Source organism: Salvelinus sp. IW2-2015, linkage group LG36 (genome assembly GCF_002910315.2).
Source record: "Salvelinus sp. IW2-2015 linkage group LG36, ASM291031v2, whole genome shotgun sequence".
Classification (NCBI taxonomy): Eukaryota; Metazoa; Chordata; class Actinopteri; order Salmoniformes; family Salmonidae; genus Salvelinus; species Salvelinus sp. IW2-2015.
Window position 1 is genome coordinate 6255915 of NC_036875.1, and position 19512 is coordinate 6275426.

General features: G+C 41.1%; 3 protein-coding genes across 3 annotated transcripts in view; 2 read left to right on the top strand and 1 right to left on the bottom strand.

Moving 5' to 3' along the window:
• fbxl3a (F-box and leucine-rich repeat protein 3a) overlaps positions 1-19512 on the bottom strand; it is a 299930-nt gene that overhangs the window by 240620 nt on the left and 39798 nt on the right. The window lies entirely within an intron of this gene.
• Positions 7075-8370, top strand: LOC139023792 (uncharacterized). The gene is made up of 2 exons (XM_070437674.1): positions 7075-7359; positions 7555-8370. Exon 2 carries the CDS (start codon positions 7600-7602, stop codon positions 8347-8349), a length of 750 nt encoding a protein of 249 aa, XP_070293775.1. The 5' UTR covers positions 7075-7359; positions 7555-7599; the 3' UTR covers positions 8350-8370.
• On the top strand, positions 13110-17157 carry acod1 (aconitate decarboxylase 1). Its single transcript, XM_023980925.2, has 5 exons — positions 13110-13356; positions 13607-13768; positions 14220-14309; positions 15212-15411; positions 15706-17157. Exons 1-5 carry the CDS (start codon positions 13333-13335, stop codon positions 16667-16669), a joined length of 1440 nt encoding a protein of 479 aa, XP_023836693.1. The 5' UTR covers positions 13110-13332; the 3' UTR covers positions 16670-17157.

Here is a 19512-nt window from a genome sequence, read left to right on the forward strand (position 1 = left end):
TAAAACGAGTCCTATATCGACATAACCTGAAAGGCCGCTCAGCAAGGAAGAAGCCACTGCTCCAAAACCGCCATAAAAAAGCCAGACTACGGTTTGCAACTGCACATGGGGACATATCCGCTGGTCTTTTGAAACAAAAATAGAACTGTTTGGCCATAATGACCATCGTTATGTTTGGAGGAAAAAGGGGGAGGCTTGCAAGCCGAAGAACACCAACCCAACCGTGAAGCACGTGGGTGGCAGCATCWTGTTGTGGGGGAGCTTTGCTGCAGGAGGGACTGGTGCACTTCACAAAATAGATGGCATCATGTGGGTGGAAAATTATGTGGATATATTGAAGCAACATCTCAAGACATCAGTCAGGAAGTTAAAGCTTGGTTAAAAATGGGTCTTCCAAATGGACATTGACCCCAACCATACTTCCAAAGTTGTGGCACAATGGCTTAAACCTTCTTATGGCTGATCGATATGACAACAAGTGCAGGGCACCAAATTCAAACAACAAAAATCTCATAATTAAAATTCCTCAAACATACAAGTATCTTATGCCATTTTAAAGGTAATCTTGTTGTTAATCCCACTACAGTGTCCGATTTCAAAATGGCTTTACAGCGAAAGCACCACAAACGATTATGTTAGGTCACCGCCAAATCACAGAAAAACACAGTCATTTTTCCAGCCAAAGACAGGAGTCACAAAAAGCAGAAGTAGAGATAAAATTAATCACTAACCTTTGATGACCTTCATCAGATGACACTCTTAGGACTTCATGTTACACAATACATGTATGTTTTGTTCGGTAAAGTTCATATTTATATCAAAAATTCGCAGTATACATTGACGCGTTATGTTCAGTAGTTCCAAAAACATCCGGTGATTTTGCAGAGAGACACATCAATTTCCAGAAATACTCATCATAAACGTTGATCAAAGATCAAGTGTTATACATGGAATTTTAGATCCACTTCTCCTTAATGCAACCGCTGTGTCCGATTTCAAAAAAGCTTTACGGAAAAATCAAACCATGCAATAATCTGAGGTCGGCGCTCAGAGCCCGATCAAGATAAAAATATATCCGCCATATTGTGCAGTCAACAGAAGTCAGAAATAACATAATAAATATTCACTTACCTTTGATGATCTTCATCAGAATGCACTCCCAGGAATCCCAGTTCCACAATAAAAGTTTGATTTGTTCGGTAATGTCCATCATTTATGTCCAAATAGCTACTTTTGTTAGTGCGTTTTGTAAACAAATCCAAAGTCACGAAGTGCGTTCACTAAAAGCAGACGAAATGTCAAAAAGTTCCGTTACAGTCAGTAGCAACATGTCAAACGATGTATTGAATCAATCTTTAGGATGTTTTGAACATAAATCTTCAATAATGTTCCAACTGGAGAATTCCTTTGTCTTCAGAAATGCGATAGAACAGAGCTCGCTCTTACATGAACGTGTATGGTCAGCGCATGTTCAGCTCATGGTAGACCTTACTCAATCCCCTCTCATTCGGCCCCACTTCACAGTAGAAGCATTAGACAAGGTTCTAAAGACTGTTGACATATAGTGGAAGCCTTAGGAAGTGCAACATGACCAATATCACACTGTATCTTCAATAGGGGCTGAGTTGAAAATCGACCAACCTCAGATTTCCCACTTCCTGGTTGGATTGTTTCTCAGGTTTTTGCCTGCCATATGAGTTCTGTTATACTCACAGACATCATTCAAACAGTTTTAGAAACTTCAGAGTGTTTTCTATCCAAATCTACTAATAATGTGCATATATTAGCAACTGGGACTGAGGAGCAGGCAGTTTACTCTGGGCACGCTTTTCATCCAAACGTGAAAATGCTTCCCCCTATCCCACAACAAGTTATCTCCGAAGAACAGAGGTCTCTCCTTAATGCCCCTATTACCGAGGAAGAGATAATGTTTGCAATTAATAATCTGCTAAATGGTAGGGCSCCAGGACCAGACGGGTTTTGTAGTGAGTTCTATAAGGAGTTCCATGGCCTGATCCTTGATCCATTATGTGATATGTTTAACCACTCATTTTCAAATGATCAGCTTCCTCAAACACTGAGAGAAGCCAACATATCACTTATTCTCAAAAAGGGAAAATGCCCAGAGTCTTGTTCCTCGTACAGACCCATTTCCCTTTCTGAATGAGGATAGAAAATTGCTTTCTAAAAGTTTTRCCACAAGATTAGAGGACTCACTGTCACTAATTGTGAAATGAGACCAAGCTGGCTTCATTAAGGGCCGTAAAGTCATGTAACAATGTCAGGCAGCTTCTTAATTTAATTCCTACCAACGAAGTGCTATGGATGGTCTTGTGCTCTCCCTAGATGCTGAGAAAGCATTTGACCGTGTGGAGTGGTCTTACCTATTCTTTGCTCTAACTAAATTTGGTCTAGGGGACAACTTTATAAAATGGGTGAAAGTTTTATATGATGATCCTCAGGCTGCTGTCCTTACTAATGGGCTAAGGTCARATAGCTTCTCTATAMAYAGARGTACCAGACAGGGCTGTCCTTTGTCCCCTCTCCTATTTGYACTCRYTATGGAACCACTGGCCGAGGCCATCAGGGTAACGCCTGCTATACAGGGGCTGCTCATTGGTGATGTTCACCATAAAATAAGCTTGTATGCTGATGATGTCCTGATATTCATCTCTAGTCCCGAGACTTCAATTACTTCTCTTGTTAATATTATTGAATTATTCAGCGAATTCTCAGGCTACAAGATTAACTTAACTAAATCAGAGGCTATGCCACTTGGTAACCTTCACTCTGTACCTAATACTTCTCCCCCTTCCCTTTTAAATGGTCACCCTCAGGTTTTACGTATCTGGGTATATTTGTAACTCCTAAATTCCAGCAAATGTACAAAGCCAATTTTGTTCCCTTGTTTGATACAATAAGATAGAATCTGGAGCGCTGGAACTCTCTTCTGATTTCATGGTTGGATAGAATATCCCTCTTGAAAATGAACATTTTACCTAGACTACTTTACCCAATCCAAATGATCCCAGTATTACTCTCCAATAAGGTAATAAAGGATGTAAATGGATGGCTAAGTTCCTTTATATGGAGTAAATGCAAGCCAAGACTTAAGATGGCAATATTGCAGCTGCCAAGTTCTATGGGTGGCTTGGACCTGCCCAATATCAGGTTCTATCAATGGTGTGCCCACCTATGTTATATTTTTGACTGGATCACAAATGATGACTCCTCTATTTGTTTAGACATTGAGACTTCTCTTTCAAAATACCCCTTACAGGATTTTTTTCCCCCAGAAGTTTCTAGTCTGTAACAGATCACTGCAATAATCCCATTACACTTAACACACTCAAAGTATGGAGGTCAGTTCAACGTTTTTTGGGAAGGTCCAAACTAACCACTGCTCTTAACAACCCAGATTTTGGTCCAGGATTGCTGGATGCTGGCTTTAACTTTTGGCTTAATAAGGGCATACGCAGACTAAATGACTTATTTGCTGATAAGATTTTATAGTCATTTGAGCAGATGGTTAAGAAATGCCGACTCCCAAAGCAGTACTTTTTCCTCTTCCTACAAGTAAGACATTATATTTTGAAGAGCACCACCTTAATTGGCAACCCTGATGTGTCTGTCATTGAAAGAAAGCTTTTTTCCCCACAAGGTAAATGTCTATATGGCAGTTTTATGATGCTTTAAGGTCCTTATGATGCTTTAAGGTCGACACACAGAGGGTGAAACAAGTGTGGGAGAAAGAATTGTCTGTTACTATTGATGAAGAGATGTGCAAGGACATTTGGAGATATGCTAAAACAATATCTCTATGTAATCGTACTAGAGCAATCCAGTTCAGAATAATACACAGATTGCATATATCCCCAAATCACAGACATGCTTTTAGCCCCTCTTCCTCTTCTCCTCAGTGTTTCAAATGTAAAACTGACACAGGCACCCTAACACCTTGTTTATGGTCATGTACCAAAATACAAAGACACTGGTCTGGTGTTCTGCAAGAAATTGAAAAGATCCTAGGGGTTGATCTAAAATTGGATCCAATTTCTTTACTGTCAGGTCTCCCTAGTAGGCATGTTACGTCTGTGGTTAAGAGGAGACTTTACAACATCCTTACCTTCGCAGCGAGGAAAAACTATTCCATTGGAATATCTGACATGTACATTACATTCTAAAACAGATCAGTTCTACAAAGTATGGGAACCTAATCTAAATTACCTAGAACCTGAGGTATCAGCTATTATGYTGCAAGGATTCTCTTAGAATGGTGGTGATCTATGTATTTCAGAATTACACTGTACGTTCCATGTGTGGAACCTAACTTCTTGGTTTAAACTGAGCTTTTTTGTTTAATTTCTGTTGGTATGTTTGTTTAAAATGTACGTATTGAGAGACGCAATGATGGGGATGGGGTGAGAAGCGCCGAGCGGGGAGAGGAAGATGGTGTGTGTGTGTGTGTGTATGTATGTATATATATATATATGTGTGTATGTATGTATATATGTATGCAGGTATGTGTAAGTGAGTGCTGTTGTTTTGCTTTGTCTTTGTTGTATCTTTAATATGGGTTAACATTGTGAAATTACAATAAAAAATACTGTTACAAAAAGAAACAATGAAAACGAAAATMWATTTTTTAATAAAGTCCTGAAGTGGTATCGATATATTGACGAAACGTTTTGCATATGGGGAGGAACGGGAGAAGAGCTGTCAGACGTTATGGCATTACCCAATGACATTGAGCCCAATCTCAAATTCACTATTGAATGTGATACTAAACGTGTTCATTACCTTAATATGTAGATTGAGAAATCAAATGGAACCCTGTTTACAACTCTGTATAGAAAAGAAACGGACAGAAATATTATATTACAGCTTCCACCCTGAGCCATTAAAAAGAGGACTTCCACGAAACCCGTTTTTCAGACTGCGCCGTATATGCCACTATCCACAGAGAACGATCTAGAAAAAGCAGCGGAGATGCGCAACAGGTTTCTAAGAAGAGGCTACTCTCCACGTGTGGATGAAACTCTTAATTTGTCATTGGGGAAAACACGAGATGAACTGCTACAAAAAAGACCCACTACAGCTAAAGAACATTCTGTAATGTTCATCATCACATATACTTTGAACTCACGAAAAGTGGGATATGCGGTCAAGAAACACTGGCATGTTTTATCATCAGACCCAGCTGAGTTTAAGAATCCACCACATTGTATATAGGAGAGGTCGCAATTTACGAGATAAATTGGTCCATGCCAACTGCCAGTCACAAAAGAAAATAAGCCAGGCTCTTTTATGCTCTCTTCCGAATGGTAGCTATAAATGCAGAGGTTGTGCACAATGCAACAATATGATGAAGTGTGAATATTTACGCCACCCACATACAGGAAAACGGTTCCAAATAAATTACATTATTACGTGCTCCACCACCCATGTTATCTACATGATTAAATGTCCATGTGGGCTGTGTTATGTAGGTAAAACCTCTCGTTCTCTCAAACAGAGAATTAGTGAACATAAAAGTTCAATCAGGAGAAACGACAGGGATTATCCAGTCGCAGTACATTTTAATGACCAAAAACATGATATTTCTACCTTTAGATTTTGTGGCATAGAGAAAGTTAAGATCAGACAGGGGAGGTGATATAAATAATACTCTGAGTAAAAGAGACATTATTTTCTAAAGGTCTTAATGATGAAATGCCTATGTATGTTATGTTGTAAATGTGAACATGAATTAACGCTCCCATTTCAGATTACTCTTGACGTTTTTATTGCGCTGTACCAAATGATTTATGAAAACTTACCTGGTGGGTCGATGTCCTCATTGTGGTTTTACAGACGTGTTTAATATGTTTTATGTAAACACTTTATTCKAATATTTATGAAATGCACATTGTTATATTTGGGAACACTTATTTTCCCTAGACTCCAACCCAATTCGATGCATGGAACGGATGTGGGTGGAGCTATGTCTACATAAGGGTGCACATATTTTTTTTTACTCTCAAAAGCTCTGACGAAGGCCTTGGGGCCCATATGTCAAGCTTATTAAAGAGAAGTTATACTATCAAGAGCAGTGTGCGAGATTCTTCTTTTTTCTCAGCATGTAAATCTTTGTCGGGAAAACAAACCAAAAATGTTTTAGATGCATGCCAGCAAAGCCACTACACAACACTAAACAATACATTAATTGCACTATAACAGTGACAAACGGTGCCCACAAACTGTTAGGGCCTACAGAAAGCTGTCCCAATAGCAGAGCTTTCTTTTCAGCACCATTTAGTGAATCCTTACCACTGCTACACCTGGCTATCAGCGGAGCCTTGTCTGGCAGCGAAACAGTTCATTCAGCCTCATTTACTACATAAAAAAAACACAGCTGATATATATATTTGGTAACACTTATTTTCCCTCGACTCCAACCCCATTCGATGCATGGAATGGATGTGGGTGGAGCTATGTCTACATAAGGGTGCTAATTAAAAAAAACTCACAAAAGCTTTGACGAAGGCCTTGAGGCCGATACGTAAAGCTTATTAAAGAGCAGTGAGACTATCAAGAGCAGTGTGCGGGTTTCTTCTTTTKTCTAATTTATTCAACTGTTACCATGCACCTGCAAAAAAGATAGCTCAGATGTGCGAGTGCCTTTTACATTTTGAAGATKTASATGCTAAAATCACCACTGCTTATACACTATATTAGGCCCAGCCTTTGGAACTTTGGTTTTCCTAGATATGGCTTATTGTGATAAGTATATCTGATGTATTTGGATACTGCTTTAAAGCAAATGTGCAGCATTAGTAAAGATGTGATCAATACATGTTAATGATTTCATTCCTGTGCTGTTTGTAACAACCCTGGTAGGTTGACTGAGGCACTGGTTACAGTTTGAAGCTTTTTCTTGAGTGGGCAGCTTGAAGAATTCCAGTCAATATTTAAATCACCCAGAAAATATACCTCTCTGTTGATATCACATACTACATTGTCAAGCATTTCACACATGTTATCCAGATACTGAATTTTAGCAATTGGTGGTCTATATATGGTCTTGAACGTGCCGTCCTTGGCCAGCTCTCCTGCTATCTCTCTCAGAATGACCTTCTTGATCCAAATCAGTCAGGTTTCAAGACTAGTCATTCAACTGAGACTGCTCTTCTCTGTGTCACGGAGGCGCTCCGCACTGCTAAAGCTAACTCTCTCTCCTCTGCTCTCATCCTTCTAGACCTATCGGCTGCCTTTGATACTGTGAACCATCAGATCCTCCTCTCCACCCTCTCCGAGCTGGGCATCTCTGGCGCGGCCCACGCTTGGATTGCGTCCTACCTGACAGGTCGCTCCTACCAGGTGGCGTGGCGAGAATCTGTCTCCGCACCACGTGCTCTCACCACTGGTGTCCCCCAGGGCTCTGTTCTAGGCCCTCTCCTATTCTCGCTATACACCAAGTCACTTGGCTCTGTCATATCCTCACATGGTCTCTCCTATCATTGCTATGCAGACGACACACAATTAATCTTCTCCTTTCCCCCCTCTGATAACCAGGTGGTGAATCGCATCTCTGCATGTCTGGCAGACATATCAGTGTGGATGACGGATCACCACCTCAAGCTGAACCTCGGCAAGACGGAGCTGCTCTTCCTCCCGGGGAAGGACTGCCCGTTCCATGATCTCGCCATCACGGTTGACAACTCCATTGTGTCCTCCTCCCAGAGTGCTAAGAACCTTGGCGTGATCCTGGACAACACTCTGTCGTTCTCAACTAACATCAAGGCGGTGACCCGTTCCTGTAGGTTCATGCTCTACAACATTCGCAGAGTACGACCCTGCCTCACGCAGGAAGCGGCGCAGGTCCTAATCCAGGCACTTGTCATCTCCCGTCTGGATTACTGCAACTCGCTGTTGGCTGGGCTCCCTGCCTGTGCCATTAAACCCCTACAACTCATCCAGAACGCCGCAGCCCGTCTGGTGTTCAACTTTCCCAAGTTCTCTCACGTCACCCCGTTCCTCCGCTCTCTCCACTGGCTTCCAGTTGAAGCTCGCATCCGCTACAAGACCATGGTGCTTGCCTACGGAGCTGTGAGGGGAACGGCACCTCCGTACCTTCAGGCTCTGATTAGGCCCTACACCCAAACAAGGGCACTGCGTTCATCCACCTCTGGCCTGCTCGCCTCCCTACCTCTGAGGAAGTACAGTTCCCGCTCAGCCCAGTCAAAACTGTTCGCTGCTCTGGCACCCCAATGGTGGAACAAACTCCCTCACGACGCCAGGTCAGCGGAGTCAATCACCACCTTCCGGAGACACCTGAAACCCCACCTCTTTAAGGAATACCTAGGATAGGATAAAGTAATCCTTCTAACCCCCCCCCCCTTAAAAGAGTTAGATGCACTATTGTAAAGTGGTTGTTCCACTGGATATCATAAGGTGAATGCACCAATTTGTAAGTCGCTCTGGATAAGAGCGTCTGCTAAATTACTTAAATGTAAATGTTAAATGTCTATAGCAGCTTCCCACACAAATGGAGTTTAGGTAGGCAGATGAACTTGTAGCCATATTACTTCAACATTATTTAACATGAAATCCTCTCTAAGCTTCAGAGGAATGTCGTTCTGAATCTAAATGGCAACACCTCCACATTTGGCATTTCTGTCTTTTCTGTAGATGTTATAACCATGTATTGCTACCACTGTATCGTCAAAGGTATTATCTAAGTGAGCTTCAGAGATTGTCAGAATATGAACGTCATCTGTTAGTAGCAAATTATTGATTTCATGAACCTTGTTTCTTAAGCTACGTATGTTAACGTGGGCTATGTTTAGTACTTTTCAGGAATGCTTGATTGTTTTCATTGCTTTACTGTGAAGTTGAGCAAAAGTAGACATGCTCATGTTATTTATGTTAGTGCAGGGTGAGCTGCACACAGTGGACATATTAGGGCAGAGGCATTTATGGCAGTTAGAGGGGCATAAATTAGGTTACTTACATTGTGTCTTCCAACATTCCTGGGATAATGTACATTTGCGGAAGCATCATGACAACTCAGTGACACAATGGTAGGGATTAACTGAGCTGGGCTTGGGTAATTGATAAATCATTGACTCAACCCAGCCTTATAATGCAATGAAAGGATCCAGGAACCCAAATGATAAAACACGATTTGTTTCCAGAAGGTAATTGTCAATTTTTTTTACACTCACAGAGCTGCATTAGTCTCGTAGCGTTCAATGCCACGATTTAGGGAGGGCAGAGGGACAGATATTATGGGGTGTTTGTTGGTGTCATTTTTTTCTTTAAAATTCATTGTCAGCTGTTCTGAGCTGCCCTTCATAATGTCATTGAATCCCACATTAACTATGATAGACTCAATTTCCTGATGCAGGTTTAAAATGTTTGGGAGCAGCTTATGGATGTCCTGTACTAGTGCTCCTGGATAGCACAAAGATTTTGCTCCAGACACTGAGACATTTCTTACCATTGAACTGTCCAATACAATGGCCGGAGAAGGGGATGCAGAAATCTGCCTATTCCTTCCCCTCACACAATTCGTGGAACCTTTCACAGGCCCATGAGAAGCAGGATAGCTAGGATACGCCGACAGCTATCTACAATCTATATGCAATATTAAAGCTGATCTACCCCCTTAAGACTTAAGACTTTTTAAGTTAAGGTTAGGTTTAAAATCAGACAGTCCAAATTGTAATTACAAGTGGGAAACTTTTTGTTACCCGAGTTGCCAAGTTGTGATTTTTCGGCACTGACCTTTCACCTTTTTTGACAATTACACTTATCAATGTGGATATTGTAACTAGTTTGACCATATTTTCAATGTTAAGCAAGCTAGCTTACTTTAATATTAGCAACATTAGCTATCTTATCAAGCTAGTTAAAATCTTATTGGTTGACAAATTGGTCCGACTTCAATAGCACTTGCACACAATTATGTCGGATGTACGACCTCCTGTTACCCAGTTTCCCACGAGCACACGAATGCCCTATTACTCCTGAAAACCAAATGTTCATTATGTTCATCAAAAAGAAARKAGGACCAAGGCACTCTTCATATAATTAATTAAAATGCCTTTATTAGTATGGCATGTTCAACAGAAACAATTATTTTTTTAAACCGACGCGTTTCGGCTGCATGGCCTTCGTCAGGGAGTACAAAAAAAGAGAATACAATGTCCTCTTTTGAAAGGCTTTTCCAATTAGCCCTAATTAGAAGAGGGAGTGGTAACCAAATTGGACACACCTAGTAAGCAATAATATACACATTAAAAGGTGAAATACTGTAGCTATGTTATCATAAGCATACAACTCCAAGCTAGAAGTATCAGAACACTTAGAAAGGTAGTTCAAACCTTAAATTTGACTGGGAGAAGTGTCTAGAATAAGAAAGCAATATATTCCATAGTACACTAGAACACAGCAAAACATGAACAACAACAGTCTAAACATAGCTGAGGGCAATTGAGCAAAATGTCCACTAGATGACAGCAAATGGACCTATCATGACCCTACAGGAAGAGTGAGAAATCCATACCGTCATTTAAACCAGGGTATTTAGTGGCCTGTAGTTTGTAAATCCAAAAACTTTCCCTTTGGTTTAACTGTTTAAGACGGTCCCCTTTTCTAATAGAGGCCGGAATATGATCAATACCCATAGCTTGTAGGGAGGCAGGGTTGCCATGGTGTAAGGACTTGTAGTGCCTTGCCATGGGGTAGTCTTGATTGCGTACCCGTATGGCGTACTTGTGTTCCGCCAAGCGATCTTGAAGGCGTCTCTTTGTCCGTCCAATGTAGAACACCTTGCACTGTGGACATTCCAATCTATAGATGACATGAGTGGTTTTGCAGTTAATGAAATGCTTGACGTAATACTCCATTTTGGAAGCTGTGTCAACAAAATACTTTTTCTGTGCAATATTTCTGCAATGGTTGCACTGGTTACATTTAAAAGAGCCCTTGGGTTTGTGGTCAAGCCAAGTTTTTTGAGAGTCACCCAGAAGATAACTGTAGACTAATTTGTCATTTAGGGTAGGACATCTCTTAAAGCTTATGACTGGTGGTTCAGGAAATACTTGGCGTAGTAGCGTATCACTTTGGATGATTCCCCAATTATTTTGAATGATTCTTTTAATGTTCTCTGCTTCAGTGCTGTATTTTGTAACAAAATACACTCTCTCTGATGTATCACGAGGCACTCCTCTTCGTAACAAGTTCTCTCTGTCAAGTAATCCAGCCCTTATACCTGCATCTTTCAGGACCTGAACGCTGTAGCCCCGATTCAAAAAGCGATTCTCCAATTCAACAGATTTGACACTGTAGTCTGTTTCCTGATCGCAAATTCTGCAGACTCTTTGGAATTGGCCATATGGGATATTCTCTTTTAGCCTTTTGGGGTGAAAGYTGTCTGCCCTCAGAATGGTATTCCCATCTGTAGGCTTCCTAAAGATTGATGTGTGCAAACAACCTTTGTCATTTTTACTAATGTCGAGGTCCAAAAAATGAATGTTATCCTTGCTGTATTCCATAGTTAGTTTGATGTTAGGGTTAATGCTGTTAAGGTATTGGTGGAAGGAAATAAGTTCATCTTCTGTTCATTATGTTCATTTGACTGCAGTTTAGGTATGTGGTCAGTTGTTATATTAAGAAGTGTCAAATAAGTGATATGCAGGCTCTTTTATTTGTTATCTTAGGTACCTTTTATACATGTAGTTTACTCATATCTGTTTTCCTATGACAGTGTAAAAGTAGTACCATAACCTATCCAGTGGATGGCAAAGTGTAGGAGATGGCACGGTGTAGTAGATGGCAAAGTGTAGGCCTGTTCAAAGCATTAAATCTTGATATTGTTATCTGGATCAGAATAATCCTATCTGATTATTTTCGGAAAAACTGGCAAAAAAAAGCCAGATCGATCTGATCCTGGATTGAAAAAAARCGCATTACAGAATCCGGATCATTCTGAAAGTTCTGAAAAACTGGACCCTGGGGATGAGTGAGTCATTGGTTTATCAATTGAGCGTTTCAATTACAGAAAGCTGTCCAACAGTGAACTCTGGTGGTCCCAAGGTGGAAACACAGTGTTTCTCCTTTGTGGCTCATTGTCGTCTCTTCAGACAACTCATGTGAAAGCAGGGCAGCCGCAGGGCAGCGGTAAGAAAGGGAAAATAAGAGACTGGCATCAAWAAACACATATCATGTAGCCTATATCAAGTATGTGTTATTTGATGTGGTATCTTTTTAGGCATTCCAAGGGGGAATCTGAACACACGCATGCAAGCTGTTGTGTCTAGGATTCTGCAGTGGTTTTAGTCAATGTGCTTATAGCTCACATTGTAGCTTTGTTTCATTTCCATATCCATTGAACCAAATGGGGGAATTCCTGGATTTACAAATTACAGAGTCAGCGTCAAATGTCCAGTGTGTGTGGGGTCTCAAAAAAACTGAAGTTGCGAAACGCAGTGGCATGCTTTAGTTCCTCAAGTCTGTTTATTAGAATCACTGTGAACTCTGATCTTTTTCTCATGACCCTAGTAGTAGTCATGTGAAATGGCTGGAATAAAATTGATTAAAGCTTTCCTAGAATACTATAATAATAAACAATAATGCATTAGTACTTTTTTTCTGCATGGATAGTCTAATCCTTGTCTTCAAATCATCTGGTTCAGTCACTATACCCAGAGCTGAGCATTACGCTCTGCCACCTCTGGTTGCTTGGCATTTCCAACTCCCAATTCCCGCTCATCCCAGTCAAAGCTCTTCTCTGTCCTGGTACCCCAATGGTGGAACAAGCTCCCCCATGACAACCATCAGACTCTCCCCATCTTCCTGAAAATGTTTGAATCCCCCCCCCACTCACACTTATATTTTCTTTATAGCACTCATTTTTCTAATAGCAGCTTTTTAAAATGTTTTTTTTTTACTTGCAATGACTGTAATATGTGGTTGTTTTACATACCTTAGTAGGATGCACCAACTAAGTCGCTTGGATGAGAGCATATACTAAATGACATGACAATCATAAAGAACTGAGGACAATGCACATGACAATACTCAAATATAAACACATAGACAATACAACACATTAGGACAAGACCATAAAAGGAATGAAATGTGGTACTAGCAATCAAAAAAGACAAGTAGAAGTAAAACTGTCTTTGGTTGTTATGAAAGTTCCCACACCTCAGTAAGCATGCCTTGGTTWGGCCATTCTGGAAAGTTTGTAAACCAGCATTGAGAAAGGCGTCCTCTTATGATATAAAAGGGATCCCTGGTYATGTACACAGCCAAAAGGAGACAAGGGATAGTAGGGGCGGCACAATGCTACGCAAGGTTTCCCATCATGTCAGTGTTACACTAACAACTTTTAGTTTACTTTGTTTGGCACAAGATTCTGCAAGACAAAGGCATATTTGCAAAGTGGATCTCATGCTAGTAGTTAGATAGACAAAATTGATGTTACTTCACTTGTGTTCTTTGCCTACAGTGAGAATAACTACTATTGCTATAAGGGCTCCATGCTATCCCCATTGATTTCAGTTGGAATTGACTGCTGTCGGGGTAGCAATAAAACGTGAACTCCTCTCTCTTCCAGAGTGTCACAGAGAGTTTTGGAGCGGCCATCTCCAGCCTCAACGCAGTTCACCTGACAGATACTGTGATCCGCAGGAGTAAGAGGATGATGCTGGACACGTTGGGAGTGGGGCTCTTGGGGACCAGTACAGCGGTCTTCAGCAAGGCTCTCCAGTACAGCCAGGTAAACTATATATAAGTACTGTACTTCACAACAGACAGGAAACAGGCAAGCAGCAGTGTATATGGCTGTGCTTGTGGCATTTCTGCGTGTAAACAGCAATATATGGCTGTAAACTTTGATATCAATCTTGGCATATACTGTACAGTATGGTCATATTTTTACACCAAAATATGTTTCTGATTGTATATACTTTTTATTTTMAATTGTTTACATGTTTATAGTTATGTATGCCATATGCCATTGCCCCTACAGTTATTTTTCAACATTTATTGTTGAAAAACGATATCCTGAGTTAACAATGATAATGTACGAGATATTTTTAGCACAATTGTGATATTTAGACCCCCAAAAAATGAAATCTAAAATAGGGACTTATATRGTTGACTAGAGGCAGGTTACTAATCGGTCCAGCCTCAGAGTTTCTGATGCTGTTGATGGTGTATGATCTTAGTTCTTCAAATCAGTGGAGAGGAGCAGTGTGTGGGGAGGATCTGGGATGACACTGCCACCCCAGTATGCTGCCTTCGTCAATGGCATAGCGGTAAGACATCTCACATACAGTGCGCCCCCATATACTTACCAAGTGATTTATCTTTCAATGTTCCTCTTAATCTCATTATATTCCTATTCAAATCCCTCCCTTTGTCCTTATTATTCTCTGTGGTAAATGTTGACATTTTAATTGAGATTTGATTGATGCATTATACTCTGAAATTTTTATATTTATAAGATGTTAATATTAATAAGAGAATGSATTTTATTCAGTACTCAGTTTTATCACAATTCCCCCTGTATGTTTCACTTCCTCAAGTTGTTAGTGACCTAATACTTGGGTCGGTTACTTTCTAAATGTAATCCATTTACAGAACCTGTCCAAAATTGTGATCAGTAACGTAATTTTGGGATTACCCAAACTCAGTAACGTAATCTGATTATTTTTWGTTACCTTGGATTACTTTCCCCTTAAGAGGCATTAGAAGAAGACAAAAAGGATCAATCAAACGCACTTGGTGTGTCATCATAGTGGTCTCTGACTTGTGATCAGACTAGTTGGAACAAACTTAAACTTGCGCCTTTTTAAAGGCTGAATTGAATGTCATTGGTAAACAGAAAAGTGTCATACTGTATTTTTTTCTCGCAAACATCCTATCTGCATTTAATAAGTAATCCAAGAAGTAATCATCTAGTTTCTCAAAAGTATCTGTAWTCCTGAACTGGGTTGTGTTCAATAGAGCAAACCGTGGTAGCACATTTTGTATGGCCAAATTTGAACATTTTGTTCACTTCTGGAGCCTGTTCAGGAGGGTGCAATGTCACAGAACATTCAGACAGAAATGCATTTAGTATCAGATATGCGTGTCTGTCATGTAGAATAGGTCATCGTATCAGCTCTATTCTATTTATATCTTAACGTTTCACCTCTCTGAATGTACCTCGCCTCAGGTGCACTCTATGGACTTTGATGATACGTGGCACCCTGCAACCCACCCCTCTGGGGGGGTGCTCCCTGCCCTCCTGGCCCTGGCAGAGACTCTGCCCACCCAGCCATCTGGCCTGGACCTGCTGCTGGCCTTCAACGTAGGCATCGAGGTGCAGGGGCGACTCATGAGGTTCTCCAAGGAGGCCCACAATATACCTAGAAGGTATAAATGAGAATGCCAATAAATGTGTGGATTTGCATGCATGCAATTTGTTTTTATTGTTTGTACAAAATATGTTGGCAGTTTGTTTTGTACTGCCAATATAATTACTGTATATTTGTAGTCACAAGTGTTTATTCAAATCATATTTGTGAGTAGAGATATACAGTACATGCATTGTACAGGATGTATTTTACACACATTAGCTATTGCACTCAAATCTAAAATACCACATTTCTGGTGAGCTTCTAATTCCAATCTTCCCCCAGTGCTAAACTTGTGATTCTTCTCTCCCAGGTTCCACCCTCCTGCTGTTGTGGGAGTGATGGGCAGTGCAGCAGCTTCAGCTAAGCTCCTAGCCCTCTCCCCAGTCCAGTGTGTCCACTCTCTGGCTATCGCTGCCTCCTCCGCGGGGGCCCCCATGGCCAATGCAGCTACCCAGACCAAACCCCTCCACACTGGCAATGCCGCCCGCAGAGGCCTGGAGGCCGCCAAGCTCGCCCTGCTGGGGCTGGAGGGAAGTCAGGCCATCCTGGATCTCGAGTCCGGCTTCGGGGTCTTCTACTCAGACTATAGTCCCTCGGAGCTCCCTGGGACTAATGATGGTTGTGGTGGTGGGTTTCGATGGGTTTTGGAGGAGCAGGATGTGGCCATCAAGCGCTTCCCGGCCCACCTGGGAATGCACTGGGTGGTGGATGCCGCCTTGGCAGTCCGGGCTAAGCTTGGAGCCTCCGGAGAACCTGACCTCTGTAAGGTCCAGAAGGTGGTGCTCCGAGTGCCTCCCTCCAGGTACATTGACTGCCCCTTCCCAGCCATGGAGCACCAGGCCAGGCATTCATTCCAGTTCAATGCCTGCTCAGCCCTGCTGGACAACCAGGTGTCCGTGAACTCCTTCAGCGGGCCTCAGATAGACAGGCCGGCCTTGAGGGAGCTCCTGGCCAAGGTCAGAGTCGAGAACCCCCAAGACAACCACCCCAGCTTCGACAAGATGTACTGCGAGGTGACAGTAGAGATGGTGCATGGGGAGAGTGTCACAGCCAGGTGTAATAGCTTCTACGGCCACTGGAGGAAGCCATTGAGTCAGGAGGACTTAGTTGGGAAATTTGAGGCGAACGCCTCCACTGTGCTTAGCCAAGAAGCTGTGGAGAGGGTTGTGGACTTTATAGGGAATATAGAGAAGTGCCCGGACTGTACGGTGCTGGGGTCATATCTGCAGATGAGCAGGCCGACAACCCATCTCTTCAGAGAACACCTTGGCTAACCAAAATCCCAGCACTCTCTCAGACCCCATTTGCATTATCCCTCGTCGAACAGCCGTGACAGGATTACATTCCGAACACAGGCCTTGAATTTATTGCAATTATACCTGGTATTAAAATGCATGCACTCTGGCTGCATTGTGTTCGGATCTCACTTTTTCCTCCCATTTATGCAACTTAGTTTGTGGTCACAATTCAAGTAGTAGGCCTAAATGAAATATAGCCGATACATCACATGGTATTCTGGTGCTTTCATTGTTTTTTCAAAGGTCCATTTCCATTTTATTATGCTAGGCATGACTGTATTTGTACAGCAGACCATCGGATACAGTATATTCACCACCATTGTATTTTTTCACATTTTGTTGTGTTACAAAGTAGGATATAATTGTAATTTTTTTGTCACTAATCTACACAAAATAACTCATAATGTCAAAGTGAAAAGAAAATTGTATACATTTGTACAAATTAATAAAATGAATCATAAAAATGTCTTTGTCATGGCAAGCCTAAATAAGTTCAGTAGTTATAAATAACAACTGCAATACAGTGCTTGACTTGGGCAGGAGCTCACTGGAGCTGAGTTACAGTACCTCAAATTGTTTCCCAGCCCTGATTCCTCACATCTGCTAACTGTCACATAGATAAGATTATTTACTTTCTATAAAAGGAAAGAGCCAACTGTGTTCGTTGGGCTTTTCAACTCGGAACTATATGAGTGGTTGTTGAAATTGCTAAATTTTTCAGTCTTACAATGAAGTTGTTGTTTGAAAGAATCTGCAGTCTCTCTTCCTATAGAATGTATACCACAGTGGATAGGCTGGACTGATTGCATTTACACTGAACTAAGATAGGAATAAAATTCAAGAAAGTCCACCTAGGTGGTCAGGTCAATCTGCTTACATTCCGAACTCAATGCACATTGTGCGCATTTAGACCTGAGATTAACATGCGTTTCTTGTTATGTGAGTACAAATGTGCATACAGTTCACAATTTTAATGCAAGGAAAAATACTATTTGATCAAGTCTCTTTCACTATTTGACCTAGAAGTCATTTCCACCATTATAAACCATAGGAAATCTTCCTACTTCGAGAGATCTTCTCATAATCATTGACATCTACATTACAGCTTCACTTACTGGCACACAACACAAAAGAGAAGCTTTGGCCATGTTTGAAAATTAACCCTCATTCCTTCCTTATTAAGGTCATCACTGATCTGACATGACTTGTTTCTGAAAGCAAACGTTCCCCTATCCAGACATGTTACATCAGCGATTATGAACACAAGGAAGGCCAGAGAATCACAATTGAGCCTCAATTTTTGACGCTGCAGTGTCTGAATCAGGCGAATTTGAGCAAATCCTGCTGTACCATGGCTCCGATGTGTTGAAAATCTCCTGGAGCACATGAAGGTGCTGGTGGTGACAAGTTTATTCTTCTTGTCCACATGGGTCTATGGAGTGATTTCAGTGCCAACAGAAATTGTATTTTAATTTGATAATTTTGAATACGTGTTAGGATATTGAATTTTATCATTTGAATCTGTTAGGATATTGAATTTGAATTCCATATTTTTTTATTTATAATGCACAAATTGAATCATTATTATGATTTGAAACTGAATTGAATGAATATTGCATTCAGTTTTTAAGTTACATTTCAATTTAATTCAATATTCAAATTCAATAATTATATATTTAATTTCAATATGGTAGATATTGCATTCATTTTCTGTGTATCAAGTTTACCAAAGTTTCATATATTCAATTTCTCAGATGCATTCAGATTCAGTTTTCAAATTCAGGTTCTAAATTCAGGTTCTAAATTCAGAACAATGATAACTAACTCATTTCCAGCCAATCGCAAAGTAAAACAGGCTACCACCTGACCTCATTAATGGCCGTTGCGACAGTAGTGATTACTGAGCAGTCATATTAACTAACTCTTCTAAGAAAGGAGTCGTAGCCAGGGGAAAATGGCATCCCTTGAGAGGGCAAGAACAAGATGTATGTCAGGAGAAGTGCAATATTATTATAAGGAGACGTGTACTAGGAGTACGGAGGAGGAATGGAGGGAAAAAGAGGCAAAGGAGGTCGAAGAGAGAGAGGGAGGAAGATGGTGAGCTTGAATCGGTAAAAAATGTCAGAAAAAACGTATATGGTTTGTTAAAGAAGAAGGATAGAAAGTGTAAGCAGAGTGAGCTGTATGCCGTATTGAAGACAGGAGGAGAAATGGAAGTGAATGAGAGCAAAGTATCGGAGGTCGTATGTGTGGTGAAGTTCTCGGAGCCCGAGGGTCAGGATAAAGATATGATGTGATGGTAGGAGTGACATTTTTGTAAAAAGTGGACCCTTGCCTTTTGGCTGATCCATTTGTGGTTTCAGAGTGTGTGAAAAAGGAGTTGGGTGCTGTAGAATCGGTGAAGGTAACCCAAAGTGGTCTTGAGATAATTGTTTGTGTTTCTGCTGGTCAGAGGGAGCAGGTGCTCTGTGTTAAACGAATAGGGACAAGAGATGTGAATTGTTTTGCTCTCAAGAAAAGGGCACAATTGAAAGGAGTCATTATTGGGGTAGAGAAAATGTGAAAGTTGACCAACTGAAGGGGAAGATTCCCAGTGTTTGTGATGCTCTTCGTTTGGTGAGTCGTTGTCTGTTCTTTTGAGTTTTGAGTCTTTGCCCGACAAAGTGGATGTTAGGGTATATTCTGTAAGTTATCCCGTACAAGCTTTTGTGCCAAATACAGTATGCTGTTACAGGTGTTAAGCTCATGGACATGTGGCAGCAGTGTGTAGGATAGAGGTTACTAGGTGTGAGAAGTGTGTAGAAGGGCCATGAGACAAA